The sequence below is a fragment of the Callorhinus ursinus genome, unplaced genomic scaffold (genome assembly GCF_003265705.2).
Source record: "Callorhinus ursinus isolate GAN/ISIS: 27379988/994484 unplaced genomic scaffold, GSC_fseal_2.0 scaffold26, whole genome shotgun sequence".
Classification (NCBI taxonomy): domain Eukaryota; kingdom Metazoa; phylum Chordata; class Mammalia; order Carnivora; family Otariidae; genus Callorhinus; species Callorhinus ursinus.
The window spans coordinates 15843182-15857991 of record NW_027397088.1 but is presented as its reverse complement, the minus strand read 5'-3'; the positions used below and the strand labels follow the sequence as shown (position 1 = coordinate 15857991).

General features: G+C 38.3%; 1 protein-coding gene across 1 annotated transcript in view; it reads left to right on the top strand.

Moving 5' to 3' along the window:
- DTNBP1 (dystrobrevin binding protein 1) overlaps positions 1-14810 on the top strand; it is a 121455-nt gene that overhangs the window by 17508 nt on the left and 89137 nt on the right. Inside the window, exons 4-5 of the mRNA XM_025891072.2 lie at positions 663-723; positions 11448-11580. Coding sequence (XP_025746857.1) covers positions 663-723; positions 11448-11580 — 194 coding nt within the window. The remainder of the gene's footprint in view (positions 1-662; positions 724-11447; positions 11581-14810) is intronic.

The window sequence follows — 14810 nt, the reverse complement described above, 5'->3', positions numbered from 1 at the left end:
CCCCCCCCCCCCCGTGATTAAAGTCAGTGGTTTTTTTTGGCAAGAATACCAGAAAGGCAATGGTGTATCCTCAGGGCATCACGTTAATAGACACATGATGTTTATATGTTTCATTACTGTGGATCACGTGGTTAGGGAAGTGTCTTCCGGGTTTCTACACTGCTATACTGTTTCCCCCTTTTTAATTTAAGGAGATATTTTGAGACTATGTAATAAATATGTTGTTTCTCTTCATAATTTCCCTCACTAATTTTAACATCTGTTAGAATTCTTGCCTGAAACAATTATTGTCGTGTTTACCAAGTGGTGATATTTTAATCATTTTTTCTACAATCATTAATTGGAATTCTATAGGAGAATTACCCCCTTCTCCCCCATTCATTTGTTCAGTTGTTTATTTAAATCACTATGAACTCGTGGATGTTTGTTTTAGCCCTTAAGTTATAACCCATCACTACCATTATTTATTTTGTTGCTCAGATTGTCCCAGGTTTGGCCATTGGAAGCCCCTTCAAGTTTCTCCTATGTCCTTGTGACATGTCCCCATTATTTTTGAGTTTTTTTTTTCCTTAGGGCACCATAGGATGTTCCAGGTTCAGTTTTAGATGGTATTTTTTTTTAATGTGTGGTTTGCATTTTGAATTATTTTTTGCTTTTTTTAGGTATGAAGATACATGGGCTGCACTTCACAGAAGAGCCAAGGAATGTGCAAGTGCTGGAGAGGTAAAGAACTGGCTAATCTTATACTTGTGGGAACAATATCTGTTTGCAGTGCTAAAGGCTAGTTTTTAAGGAATTACATTTGGGACTACATTAAAATATTTTACAGGATATCTGCAGTTGAATTTAGTAGTTGTTTATGAAACTCCCTCAATTACATTTTTGTAATTTCTCTAAACTAAGCCTAAGATTAGTTAGGATTTAGAGAGTTTATGAGTTTTATTCTCAAGTCACAGGTAAATATCTGGCTCATCTAGGTACAATGTCTTGAATTTGAGATGCCTAAAGTCATTAATTTGCTTAACAAATAAATGTAAATGTTTCAGGGGTCATCCTCAGTTCACTCAGAAGAACAAACTATTTTTCTTTAAATTTTTTATTGTTATGTTAATCACCATACATTACATCATTAGTTTGTGATGTAGTGTTCCATGATTCATTGTTTGTGCATAAAACCCAGTGCTCCATGCAGAGCATGCCCTCTTTAATACCCAGCACCAGGCTAACCCATCCCCCCACCCCCTGCCCTCTAGAACCCTCAGTTTGTTTTTCAGAGTCCATCGTCTCTCATGAAGGAGAAACTATTTTTTAGCAGTATGTGTAGAGTGTATAATGAATACAAGTGACTTTCAAATACTCTGTGCTATTGATGTCAGTCAAACTTCTTTCTAAAAATACTTCTGTGATTCTGACTTTTAATTAATTTAAACTGACTTTATCACTTACCTAAATCAGTGCAGCTGTAACAGTTACATATAGAGTTGAGTAATACATGTGATGAAAGTTAGACATTAGTGTTTCTCTTAGAAATTACTGAAAAGGGGGAATGTAGGTTTCTGGTAGTAAGGCAGACCGGGTACTTTGAAAAGCTCTGTAGCTATAAAACACTTAAATGCTGGATAGATTTTTTAAAAATTATTTAATGCATTAGGCTCACAAAAACTACAGGAGATCTTAAAGGGCCAAAAAAAAAGAAGAAAACAAAATAAAAAAAGAACAGGGAACTGAAATCAGAGTGGTTAAAAGAATCCTGTGGAAGCTGGGGTAAAATACTAAAATAAAAGCTTTCAAGATTTATGGAGAAAGGAGACTTTGTGGGGAACTGGATCTGAAGTCTTCTGCACAGAGCTCTTGAATCTTTGAAGTAGCTGCATCCCTACCTGAAGGTAGGAAGGAAAAGCTCCCTATCTATAAAAAGAGGCAACATGGAAACCTCTCTGTCTTCATAACAACTTGGAATAAATACAGTCCCCTTTCTAGATTTATTACTGTCGCCTTGGTCTCAGTTCAGTGTGGGGCTCAAATTTATACTTCATGCACGACTGAGGAACCACTGAATTAAGAATGAAAGGACCACAGATGACTTTGTTCTTTGACACCCAGCAGAAACAAACACAAATGCTACGTGGATAAAACTATGTAAACCTGGGCCCCTCAGTATTTCTACAGATTAATTTTCTACCACCCCTCTAAAAAAATTAACAAACACACAAAGGAATATAATATCAAAAGTTTGAGAGGCACCAGAACCAAAGATTAAAATTTAGACCTACAAAGGACATTAGGTATTGCACCATTGGATACAGACTATTAAATAGGTAAATGCAAAGTTATAGAGATAAAAGATGGATTAAAAAATGAGTAAGGAATAAGATTTTATCAAACATGACTTTAGAAAGTTACTGACATTAAAAACCCCCCAAGGGTATGCTTCAACAGCAATTATATACAAGTGAAGAAAGAATATAGTGATGTAGAAGGAATCTCTGAGATAAGTGGAAAATATGAAAGACGAGTTAATAGAGAATAGTTCTAGAAGATCTTCAGGTTGAACCAAATGAGATGACCAGTGTTAGTCTAATTTTGATCTGTAAAGTTAGAGTTTCATATGGGTCAACTTATCTAATAAATGTTCTAGAAAGAATGAGGGAAAGACAATGTAGGAGAAGATCAATATACAAAAGATAAATAGAATTACAAGGAAAAAACCAGATAAATCCATAATCAAAATGGGAGAATTTTAATACATTCCTCTTAATTGAGAGGGGAAAAAAAAAAACAGGTAAAATAAGTATGGATATAGGAGATTTAAATAATGTGATTAACAAACTTCACTGGATGGACAAATGTAGAATACTGTCCCAGCAAATGTAAAATACAGGTTCCTTAAAGCATATTTTTGGAACATGTAAAAATTGACCAGGTACTGAGGCATAAAGCAATCCTCAACAGATTTCATGTAAGTGAAGTCATACAGAATATTCTCTGGTCTCACTGCAAATGAAGCTGAAAGTCAATTCAGGAAAACAATTTTGAAGATTCTGTATGTTTGGAAATAAAAAATACTATGAATATTTATGGCTCAAAGAAGGAAAAGTATTGAAAAATTTAAGAATTGAAGGGAATGTAACCAGTTACTGCACAGAGCCAGATTAAGAGTTTATGAACAGTTCTGACAAATTTGAAAAGTTAGATGAAATGGCAAAAATCCTAGAAATTTTTACCAAAACCAATTCTAGAAGCAATTCAAATCCTAAATAGTGTTATGGTCACTAAAGAAATTGTAGTTAGTGATTAAAAATTTTTTTCTGCTTAAGAAAGCACCAGGTCTGCAGAGTTAGATAGGAGATTACTATCAGACTTTCAGGGAATCCACCATTTCAGTGTTAGGCAGACTTTTGCAGCAAATGAAAAAAGAGGAAACTGTGCCCAGCTCATAATGAAACCCAACAAGGGAAGTATGAGAAAGTGACATTGAAGTCCAGGCTCATTCATGAATGTAGATATAAAAATTATAAACAAAATAAAGTCATCATCTCTCACCTAACTTGTGTTATGTGTCAACCCCAAACCCTCAACCAACTCGCCCAAGTATATTTAAAACCAGCAAAATGTCTACCCGTGAGTAGCAGTCTGTTAGGGTGTAAAGTGCTCAAGGCATAGTTTTCTGATTACCAAACCTTGAACGTATTGGTTTATAATGAACAGTTGCTTATGTGCAGTGATGGGGCCCCTCAACACTAGCAACATGCAAGGCCTGCATCTCCTTTATGGGTGTGCTCCTCATACTGTCCCATGATTGTGATATGCTGACAATTGTATTTGAAATATAATTTGAGAATCTTCTTTCACATTGTTTTAAAATGTGTATCAAACTTAAATATAAAGTTTTCTTATATAAATATTAGCCAGAACTTTGTATTGTTATGTGTATGTCCTGTGAGTGCTGGATGATAGAAGGCCTTCTGCCAAGGAGACATTCTGCAGTGCATGGTTGTGTTGGCAAACCCAGCAGTGCCTAAAAAAACAAAATACTGTACACTAGGGTTATTCCAGGATTGAAAAGTTGACATTAGAGATCTTTTTTTTTTTTTTTTAAGAGAGAGAGAGAAAGTGGTTGGGGGGAGAGGTGCAGAGAGAATCTTAGGCTCCATACCCAGCATAGAGCCTGACTCAGGGCTCAGTCTCATGACCCTGAGATCATGACCTGAGCCCAAATCAAGAATCGAACACTTAACTGACTGAGCCACCCAGGCACCCCAACCTTAGGGGTCTTTTAAATGCAATTGACTGCATTAACGTATTAAAGGAGAAAAATATATGATCATGAGTTGCAGAAAATACAGTGGACCAGTTGTACAATATAATATAATCAAATGTAGAAATTCAATAAAATTAAGTATCTATTTAGAGTAAAATGATTTAGCAGGTTTTTGTAGAAGATAACTTCTTTGTCCTGATATCTGCCAAAACCTGCAGTATTTGGCTTGCAGTGCATTGATCCCATATTCAACCATCTTGCTAAATCCTCTTTCTTTCCTTTCTTTTTTTAAGATTTTATTTATCTACTTGAGAGAGAGGGAGAGAGCATGAGCAGAAGGGAGGGGCAGAGGGAGAGGGAGAAGCAGGCTCCCAGCTGAGTAGGGAGCCCGACTTGGAGCTCGATCCCAGGACCCCAGGATCATTGACTTGAGCTGAAGGCAGACACTTAACCAACTGAGCCACCCAGGAGCCCCTAAATCCTCATTTCTAATAATTTGTATTTGGATGTGGGAATTCTTTTGTGTAGATGGTAGGTTTTAATTTCTTCCCTCCTAATGTGTACAACTTCCATCTCTCCATCATGTCTTTTTACACTGGGTAGAACCTCCAGTATAATGTTGAATAAGAGTAGATGAAGAACTTGATTCACATTTTGGCTCCATCAGAGTTGAATGTGAAAGGGAAATGACATCTTTTGGGAAACAGTGGAAGACCTTTAAGACCTCAGAGTAGAGAAAGATTTCTTAAGGAAGGCATAAAAAGCACCAATCAAAAATATTGATAGTTTTTATCAGGGCTTCTACTCATTAAACAACACCACAAAAAAGTTAAGCAATTGATAAAACAGAGGACACAAGTGTTCAGGAAGTATGAGCAGCATATACAAACCAATGAAAAGAGGGCAGAAGGGAGCAAAAGATATGACCAGGCATTTTATAGGAGAAAAAATAGGAGTGGCCAATAAACATGAAAATGTGTTTCAAGATGATTAGAAATCAAAGAAATACACGTTGAAACCACAAATTTATAATCATTAGATTATCAGAAATTTAAGACTTGAGTTTCTGTGCGGATGGTCATTTTGCAGAGGACTGTTTTGGTTTCTTCCCTGGGAAAAAACCTGATGAGGAGCAGCTAGAACCAGGGAGTTACGTCCATTGCCACAATTGCATTAGAAAACATATTGGTGGGGCACCTGGCTGGCTCAGTTAAGCGTCTGCCTTCAGCTCAGGTCATGATCCTAGGGTCCTGGGATCAAGTCCTGCATCAGGTTCCCTGCTCAGTGGGGAGCCTGCTTCTCCCTCTCCCTCTGCCTGCCACTCCCCCTACTCGTGCTCTGTCTCTCTCTCTCTCTCTCTCTCTCTCTCTCTCTGTCAAATAAAGAAAATCTTTTTAAAAAATTTAAAAAAAAAAAAGAAAACACGCATTGGCATTAAGTAGGAGTTGAAGTTGGAGGTACCTCTCCAACAGCAGCTGTGCTCCGGGGGATATCTCCAGAGCATTGCATCTCAAGCTTTCCCCTGATAATACTGGTGTGGCACATACTTCCCTCTGGTAATGTTGCCAAGGTATTTATTACATAGTACAGATGATGCTACTTGAAGTCAGAGGTAGCTAGACTGGGGCGGTCTGATGACCCCAAGTCCCGTTGAGCCACTCTTGTCAGATGAGAGCAGTACCTCGGATGCATCTGTAACTCATTTGTGAAACTTGCACGTGTGCAGCAGGAGATTTGTACCAGAATGTTTGAGCAGGTTTTTTGAAACTTTAGACAGTCACACAGTCCCATCTACAGAATAAATTACAGTGTTATTCATAAAATCAAATACCATACAGCAGTGAAAATTAGTGAACTGCAACTGTGTGAATCAGCATGGATGAGTCCCACAGTGTTCAGTGAAGACCGTATCCTGTAGAGGAGCTTTAACAAATAATTCTTTTGATTGTAAGAAGTATTTTATAATAAAATATATAGGAGAAAGAATTTCTTGTAAGATATGTTGTTGAGTTTATGCTATTTGGGGATCTTAAATTTATTCATAGAGTTATTTTAAGATCCACATCTTATCAAAAGTGCCGCTGTTGCTTTCCAGAAATACAGTACTCAGCTTTAAAATGAAAATTTAGGGGTGCCTGGGTAGCACAGTTGGTTAAGCGTCTGACTCTTGGTTTCAGCTCAGATTGTGATCTCAGGGTCCTGAGGTTGCTGCCTGTCAGATCAAGCCCTGCATCGGGCTCCACGCTCAGCGTGGAATTTGCTTAAGACCCTCTTTCCCTCTCCCTCTCCCTCAGCCCCTTTCCCCAGCGTGCACATGCTGGCTAGTGCGCCCACTCGCGCGCGCACTCGCTCTCTCTCTCTCTCTCTCTCTCTCTCTCTCTCTCGTGTGTGCACACGTACCTGAATAAATCTTTTTTAAAAATTTTTGGTTTTTTGTTTAAATTCAATTAACATATAGTGTACTGATAGTTTCAGAGGTAGAGTTCAGCAGTTCATCACTTGTATATAACACTGAGTGCTCATTACATCTCATGCCCTCCTTAATGCCCGTCACCAAGTTACCCCATGCCCTCAACCCCTCCCCTCCAGCAGCCCTCAGATTGTTTCCTATGATTAAGAGTCTTATGGTTTGTCTCCCTCCCTGATTTCATCTTGTTTTACTTTTTTCTCCCTTCCTCTGTGATCCTCTGTTTTGTTTCTTAAATTCCACGAGTGAGATCATATGATAATTGTCTTTCTCTGATGTGTTTCACTTAGTATAATACCCTCTAGTTCCAACCATGTTGTTGCAAATGGCAAGATTTCATTTTTTTGATGACTGAGTACTATTCCATTGTATATATACATATATATATATATATATATATATATATATATATGTATATATACCACATCTTTATCCATTCATCTGTCAGGGGACATCTGGGCTCTTTCCATAGTTTGGCTATTGTGGACATTGCTCCTGTAAACACTGGGATTCACGTACCTTTTTGGATCACTACATTTGTATCTTTGGGGTACACACCTAATAGTGCAATTGCTGGGTCATAGGGTAGCTCTGTTTTCAACTTTTTTAGGGACTTCCATACTGTTCTCCAGAGTGGCCGCACCAGCTTGCATTCCCACCAACAGTGTAGGAGGATTCCCCTTTCTCTGCATCCTCGCCAACATCTGTCGTTTCCTGACTTGTTAATTTTTGCCATTCTGACTAGTGTGAGGTGGTATCTCATTGAGGTTTTGATTTGGATTTCCCTGAAGCCAAGTGATGTTGAGCACTTTTTCACGTGTCTGTTGGCCATTTGGATGTCGTCTTTGCAGAAATGTCTGTTCATGTCTTCCCATTTCTTGACTGGATTATTTGTTCTTTGGGTGTTGAGTTTGGTAAGTTCTTTATAGATTTTGGATACAGCCCTTTATCTGATATGTCATTTGCAAATACCTTCTCCCATTCTGTCGGTTGTGTTTTGATTTTGTTGACTGTTCCCTTTGCTGTGCAAAAGCTATTTATCTTGATGAAGTCCCAATAGTTCGTTTTTGCCTTTGTTTCCCTTGCCTTTGGAGATGTGTCTAGCAAGCAGTTACTGAGGCCGAGGTCATAGTGGTTGCTGCCTGTGTTCTCAAGGATTTTGATGATTTCCTGTCTGACGTTTAGGTCTTTCATCCATTTTGAGTCTATTTTTGTATATGGTGTAAGGAAATGGTCCAGTTTCATTCTTCTGCATGTGCCTGTCCAATTTCCCCAATACCACTCATTGAAGAGACTTTTTTCCACTGGATAGTCTTTCCTGCTTTGTTGAAGATGAGTTGACCATAGAGTTCAGGGTCCATTTCTGAGTTCTCTGTTCTGTTCCATTGATCTTTATGTCTGTTTTTGTGCCAGTACCATACTGTCTTGATGATTACAGCTTTGTAATAGAACTTGAAGTCCAGAACTGTGATGCCTCTAGCTTTGGTTTTCTTTTTCAACTTTACTTTGGCTATTCAGGATCTTTTCTGGTTCCATACAAATTTTAGGATTATTTGTTCCAGCTCTGCGAAAAATGTTGATGGTATTTTGATAGGGATTGCATTAAATGTATAGATCGCTCTGGGTAGCATAGACATTTCAACAATATTTGTTCTTCCAGTCCATGAACATGGAACTTTTCTCCATTTCTTTGTTCTTCAATTTCTTTCATGAGTGTTCTATAGTTTTCAGAGTACAGATCCTTTGCCTCTTTGGTTAAGTTTATTCCTAGGTATCTTCTGGTGTTTGGTACAATTGTAAATGGGATCAATTCCTTACTTCTCTTTTTTCTGTCTCATTGTTAGTGTATAGAAATGCAACTGATTTCTGTGCATTCATTTTATATCCTGCCACTTTGCTGAATTCCTGTATGTGTTCTAGCATTTAACTTAGTTTCTCTGTTGCTAGTTTCATCTATAAAATGGCATAACCACACCTACCCTGCTTACCATACAAAGTTGTTTGGAAATCACATGAAATTAAGTACCCCAAAGCATTGAACTGTTGAGTTTGGTATTCATTTTTTGTCTTCATGCTCCTGCTGCAGTGTCCACCAGAAGGAATTTTGGAATGAAGCACCATGGGTTTGTCTTAACTGCTTAAATTTGATTTCCTGGTGTTTGCTGGCTTTATTCACAATTGTTTATTTAGAGGCGGAAAAATTGGCCTTTTTGTGATAGATCATTTCTTATCATTAAGTAAAGTTTAAGTATAGTGTTTTAGAACATTTTCTTCTGCTGGCTTCTCACTTCTTCCTTTTACACACCCCTGTAGCACAATCCCTAGAATACTGATTGAGGGCCTGGACTTGAGTGTCACATTCCGTGGGATTGATCTCAGTCCACTGTAGCCCTTGGGAAAGAGAGATAACTTCATTACACCTTAGGGTATTCATCTGTAAAATGGAGGTGGTAGAAGTGGTCTGAACAAGGTAATATATATAAATTACTTAGCACAGGGCTTGGCACATGGAAAATGCTCAAAATATTTTTAATATTGCATAATTATCGATAATGATTCTGAGAATCCGTTCAGTCTCTCATTCTTTTAAATATAAATGGCATTTTAATGTATTCTTATATTTTTCTGTGTATGCTTCTTCTATCCTGTATTGAGAGTATAATTTTCAGTTTTGTGGAAGTCATGAACTAGATTGCAGTTGTTATAATACTGATATTGCACGTTAATATCAAAAAATTGTTCTCGATTTTTCAAAATAACTTAATTAACCAGGGTAGTTAAGATTTAACTGACTATAAAAAAATACATCATATATCAGCAAAAATAGATTTTATTTATCCTCAAATCAGCCCTTGTGATATAGAAATTATTTTTTCTTTTTTAGAGTTTAAAAACTGAAGCTAAGAGAATTTGGGAGACTGCTGCGAGGATATAAACACGAAATGGGCAGGATTTGTTTTGTTTCGTTCACCGTTACATGTCCGTAGCCTAAACAGTGCCTGGCAGACAGGGAGTGGTCAGTAGACGTTTGTACAGATGAATTTTATGAATGCAGATCCTTGTGTCAAGCCTTAATTTCCTCATTATGGCACAGCCAGATATGTTAGCATTGCTCAGCGTTTCTTAAACTACTCTTAGGCATCTTTATAAAACTGGTTGGCAGTAGGCATTTTTAAGTATACAAAATTAATGAGCAGTGCAGCTTGAGTAAAGCTTGGTGTCACCTCTCCAGCTCAGCAGAGGCTTGTCCAGGAGAGGTGACGTGGTCTTCTCTCCAGTGTGGGCTGGAAAGCAGTGGGGAGGTGTGTGAACCGGGGGACACCGTAAGGAAACCAGGCGTCTTTTAACCTCTCTGAGTTCTTTTGTTGCCATGTTGGGAATTTCTAGAATATTAAAATGTAGAAACCGAAGCAATCTAGAACCACATACAAATAATTTTGCATCTAATTTTGATATTTTTATTTCTCTGAAGTTCTTTGTTACCTTAGTGGGATTCAGTAAGAATTTGTTGTATTTAGGGGCGCCTAGGTGGCTCAGTCAGTTAAGCATCTGACTCTTGATTCTGGCTCAGGTCATGATCTCAGGGTCCTGGGATCAAGCCCTGCATGGGGCTCTGCGCTCATCAGGGAGTCTGCTTGTTCCTCTGCCCCTCCCCCCATGCTCGTGTGTGCACACGTGCACGCACTCTCTCAAATAAATAAAACCTTTTAAAAAGTCTTAAAAAAAGAATTTGTTGTATTCATGTTCTAACTCCAGAAAAATCTTAATCTTGGAATATGTAAAATGTCTTTTTTTTTTTAAACTTAACTGTGAACTCTGATTTACAGGTAAAATTTAAATGCATTTTCTTCTCTTATATAATGAATTTTGCAGTCTTTGTATTTATTCTACTACTGTGGTTATCTTTCACAATTCTTGCTTATCATTGGTGGTGTTTTCAAAAGATGACCTCTCCCTGCTCCTTCTAAATCTTATTCTAAGCCCTTTCCCTCCCGCCATGTTAAGACCAAAACAGAATTTTCTGGGAGAAACTGATGTCTGTCATTTTCTCTACAGTCTTCAGTAAAAGAAGTTAGCATTCCTTCAGGCTAGTCGAGTATGTCACAGCCCTGCTATTAGGAGCCCTTTACATCCGAATTCCTTCTTTGTTAACATAAGTGCTATTTTCCTTTTTTCCAGAATCCATCACTTGCCTTAATTCCTTCACGTACAAGTACTATTTACCTAAATGCTGTGTGTTCCTGTCAAATATAAATTGAATCGTATATATTCTAAATGCATTCAGTAACTTTTCTCTTCAAAAAAGTCCTTTTGTAAAGCAAATAATTACCTGGTAATTGTGGTTTGGGTTGTTTTTGTTTTCTTTTCAGTTGTTAGTGTTGGGTTTTTGATTTATTTTTTCTAGATTTGGATTTTCAAATACATGGTTTACTTAAAAACAGGGTATAGTTAGAAGTGATTTCTAAGGTCAGTTCTGAACTTTCTCTTCTCCGAGTTAAGATGCAGCGAGACAAGCAGTAATTTGAGGTTTTCTGCACTGAATGTTAAGTTGGTACTTTTTTAAGAAAGAAAACAACTCCAGTTTTCTCGGGGTGTCCTGTTGTGGATACTCAGTAGAGGGGTTTTAAAGATAACAGTGAGTAACTCTCATTCTGCCAACTGTCACTTCCTTGTGCCTGAAATCTGCGTTTACCTTACCCTTGCTCCTCTGTGTTGCAGCTGGTGGACAGCGAGGTGGTTATGCTTTCGGCACACTGGGAAAAGAAGAGGGCGAGCCTGGTCGAATTACAGGAGCAGCTGCAACAACTTCCCGGCTTACTAGCAGATTTAGAATCCATGACAGCAAACCTGAGTGAGTTTTATGTTTGTATCTGTATATCACTTTTAGGAATGAGAAATTCAAAGGATAGAAATTCAAAGCCCTCTAAGAATACATTAAATTCTTGGTTAATACGATTTTTTGGAAAAGAGTTACTTATAGTTAATTTCATGTCTGATTAACACAGGATTGGACAGGAAATAGTTTTAAAGTATAGAAATTATTTCCAAAATATACCACTAACCTTTTCTGCCTCAGTTCAGCTCTGGAAACACAATTATAATTTGTTGGTTCTTAGGGTGATTCAGGGTTGTGTGTGTGACATTGGATCTCAGTTTAAAAGTATAAATATATAGGGGCGCCTGGGTGGCTCAGTTGGTTAAGCGTCCGACTCTTGATCTCAGCTCAGGTCTTGATCTCAGGGTCATGAGTTTGAGGCCCACACTGGGCTCTATGCTGCACATGGAGCCTAATTAAAAAAAAAAAAGTACAAATATATAAAATAAAAGGGGTTATAGTGACTTTGTTCTGGTTGTAGAATATACTCTGGAAGTTACTGCTTTAAAAATTAGGTCTGCCTAAAGCTTCGTATCTTGAAATGTGTTTTTTTTCCCTCCTTGAACACTTGAGAGATGAAACAAATCCAGGTAAATCAGGGTGCCTGTTTGGCTAAATTTATATCTGTGGAAGTTCATATTTTTTTGTTTTCATTGGAATGAATTATGCTGATATTCTTTATTTCTTGGACTTATAGTCAAAAAATTCCCTTTTATGTTTGATCGTACCACATGATAGGATAATATCATGGCTCACTCTTACCAAGCTTAAGATCTTAGTGAAGTGTAGGAGGTAGGAGTATCTACATGGGAGATAAACTTCCCGGGCCAGTAACCTGATTCAGTCTTACAGGTAAGAAGGTACGGGTACCTTATCATTTCTTTCTGTTTTTCAATATTACCCTCCTTAAGCAAAACCAAAATGATTTACAAAGCCGGTAATTAGTAAATCATAAAACAGTTTTTGTGTGTGTGGATGACATGGACCTGAATAGTATTTGGGATGCTGTTGCTGATAACAGTAACTAACATTTACAGCACCTATCATATGTCAGAGACTGTGAGGTGCTTTATAAATGTTATCTTTAATCCTCACATGAACCCTTTAAAAGTAGCTATTATCATCCCATTTTACAGCTCAGGAGAGTGAGGCTCAGAGAGACTGTGACCTGCTCAGGGTCACACAGTTAATAAGATGTGGATCTGGGATCCCAGTCACAGTGATGGTGTCCTGAGCGGGGAATGAGACAGGATGGCAACTGTCAATAGTCTCATGAACTGTGTGCTTTTTTTTTTTTTAAAGATTTATTTTATTATTAGAGAGCATGAGTGGGAGGGGCAGAGGAAGAGGGAGAAAAGAATCTCAAACTGAGCACGGAGCCCATTGCAAGACCTGAGATCACCACCTGAGCCGAAATCAAGAATTGGACACTTATCAGACTGTGCCACCCAGGCGCCCCTCATGAACTGTATTCTGAAAGCCCTGGTTACCTTCTGGTATCAGTGTTCTGTTATTTCTGAAAGCGGGGCATGAAAAAGAGATCCTGGGTCTTAAGAGAAATGTAAAATAGCTGTGATTGTCTTCTGCCCCACTTCCCTCTTGTGGGTATAGTAATGATCCTTGTCCAGCCTTTGATAGCTAACTAGAGAAATAGCCTCCAAGACATTTGGGATTTTCTTTTTAGCCACTTTATTTTGGCTTATCTTCCTGCATCTGTCTGAGTCATTTGCTTTAGATTGGTTGTGTATTTCTTTGCAGATAGGAAAACCTCCCTTCTTTTTTTCCTAGCTGGGAGTAAACTCTGTGGATAGAGGTTCTTTGATACCACTTTACTGATTAAATGCATTTTGCTACAATTCTAATTACTCTCCTAGTTAATTCTGCTTGGGAAATGCAGTTCATATAAGTCTTTCTTAAAATAGAATATATAGGCATGCCTCAGATATTGTGGGTTTGGTTCCAGACCACTGCAGTAAAGCAGATATTGCAATCAAGTGAGTCAAATGAATTTTTTGGTTCCCCAGCTTATATAAAAGTTATGTTTACACTATACTGTCGTCTGTTAAATGTGTAATAGCATATGTCTAGAAAAATTATGTACCTTAATTAAAAAATACTTCATTGCTGGGGTGCCTGGGTGGCACAGTCATTTGGGTGTCTGACTCTTGGTTTCAGCTCAGGTCGCGATCTCAGGGTCCTGGGATCGAACCCTGCATTGGGCTCTGTGCTCAGTATGGAATCTGCTTGACATTTTCTCTCCCTCTCCCTCTCGTGCTCTCATGCACTCTTTCTCTCTCTAACATAAATAATATTTTAAAAAAGTACTTCATTGCTAAACAGTGCTAACCATCATCTGAGTTTCCAGCAAGTTGCAGTCTTTCTGCTGATGGAGGGTCTTGCATTCATGTTGCCGGCTACTGACTGATCAGGGTGCTGGTTGCTGAAGGTGGGGTGGCTGTGGCAAGTTCTTAAAATAAGACAGTAATGAAGTTTGCTTCATCCATTGACTCTGGCTTTCATGAGTGATTTCCCTGTAGCTTGTGATGCTGTTTGATAGCATTTTGCCCACAGTAGAACTTCTTTCAGAATTGGAGTCCATCCTCTCAAACCCTGCCGCTGCTTGATCAACTAAGTTTATGTAATATTCTAAATCCTTCATTGTCATTCCAACAGTCTTCGCGGCATCATCACCAGGAGAAGCTTCCGTCTCCGGAAGCTCTTTCTTTGCTCATCCATAACAAGCCTCTCCTCACGAGGTCTGATCATGAGATGGCAGCAGCGCAGTCCCATCTTCAGCCTCCACCTCTAACTCTAATTCTCTTGCTGTTTCCACCACATCTGCAGTGACTTCCTCCACTGACGTCCTGAACCCCTCAAAGTCATCCATGAGGGTAGGAATCGACTTCTTCCAAACTTCTGTTCATGTTGATATTTTGACCTCTTCCCATGAATCATGAATGTTCTTAGTGGAATCTAAATGGTGAGTTTTTTCTGGAAGATTTCCAATTCACTTTGCCCAGATACACCAGAGGAATCAGTATCTATGGCAACTCTAGTCTTACAAAATGTATAAATGTATTTCTTAATAAGACTTGAAAGTTGAAATGACTCCTTGATCCATGGGCTGCAGAATGGATGTTGTGTCAGCAGGGATGAAAACAACATATATCTTGTCCATCTCCACCAGCTCTTGGGAGACCAGGTGC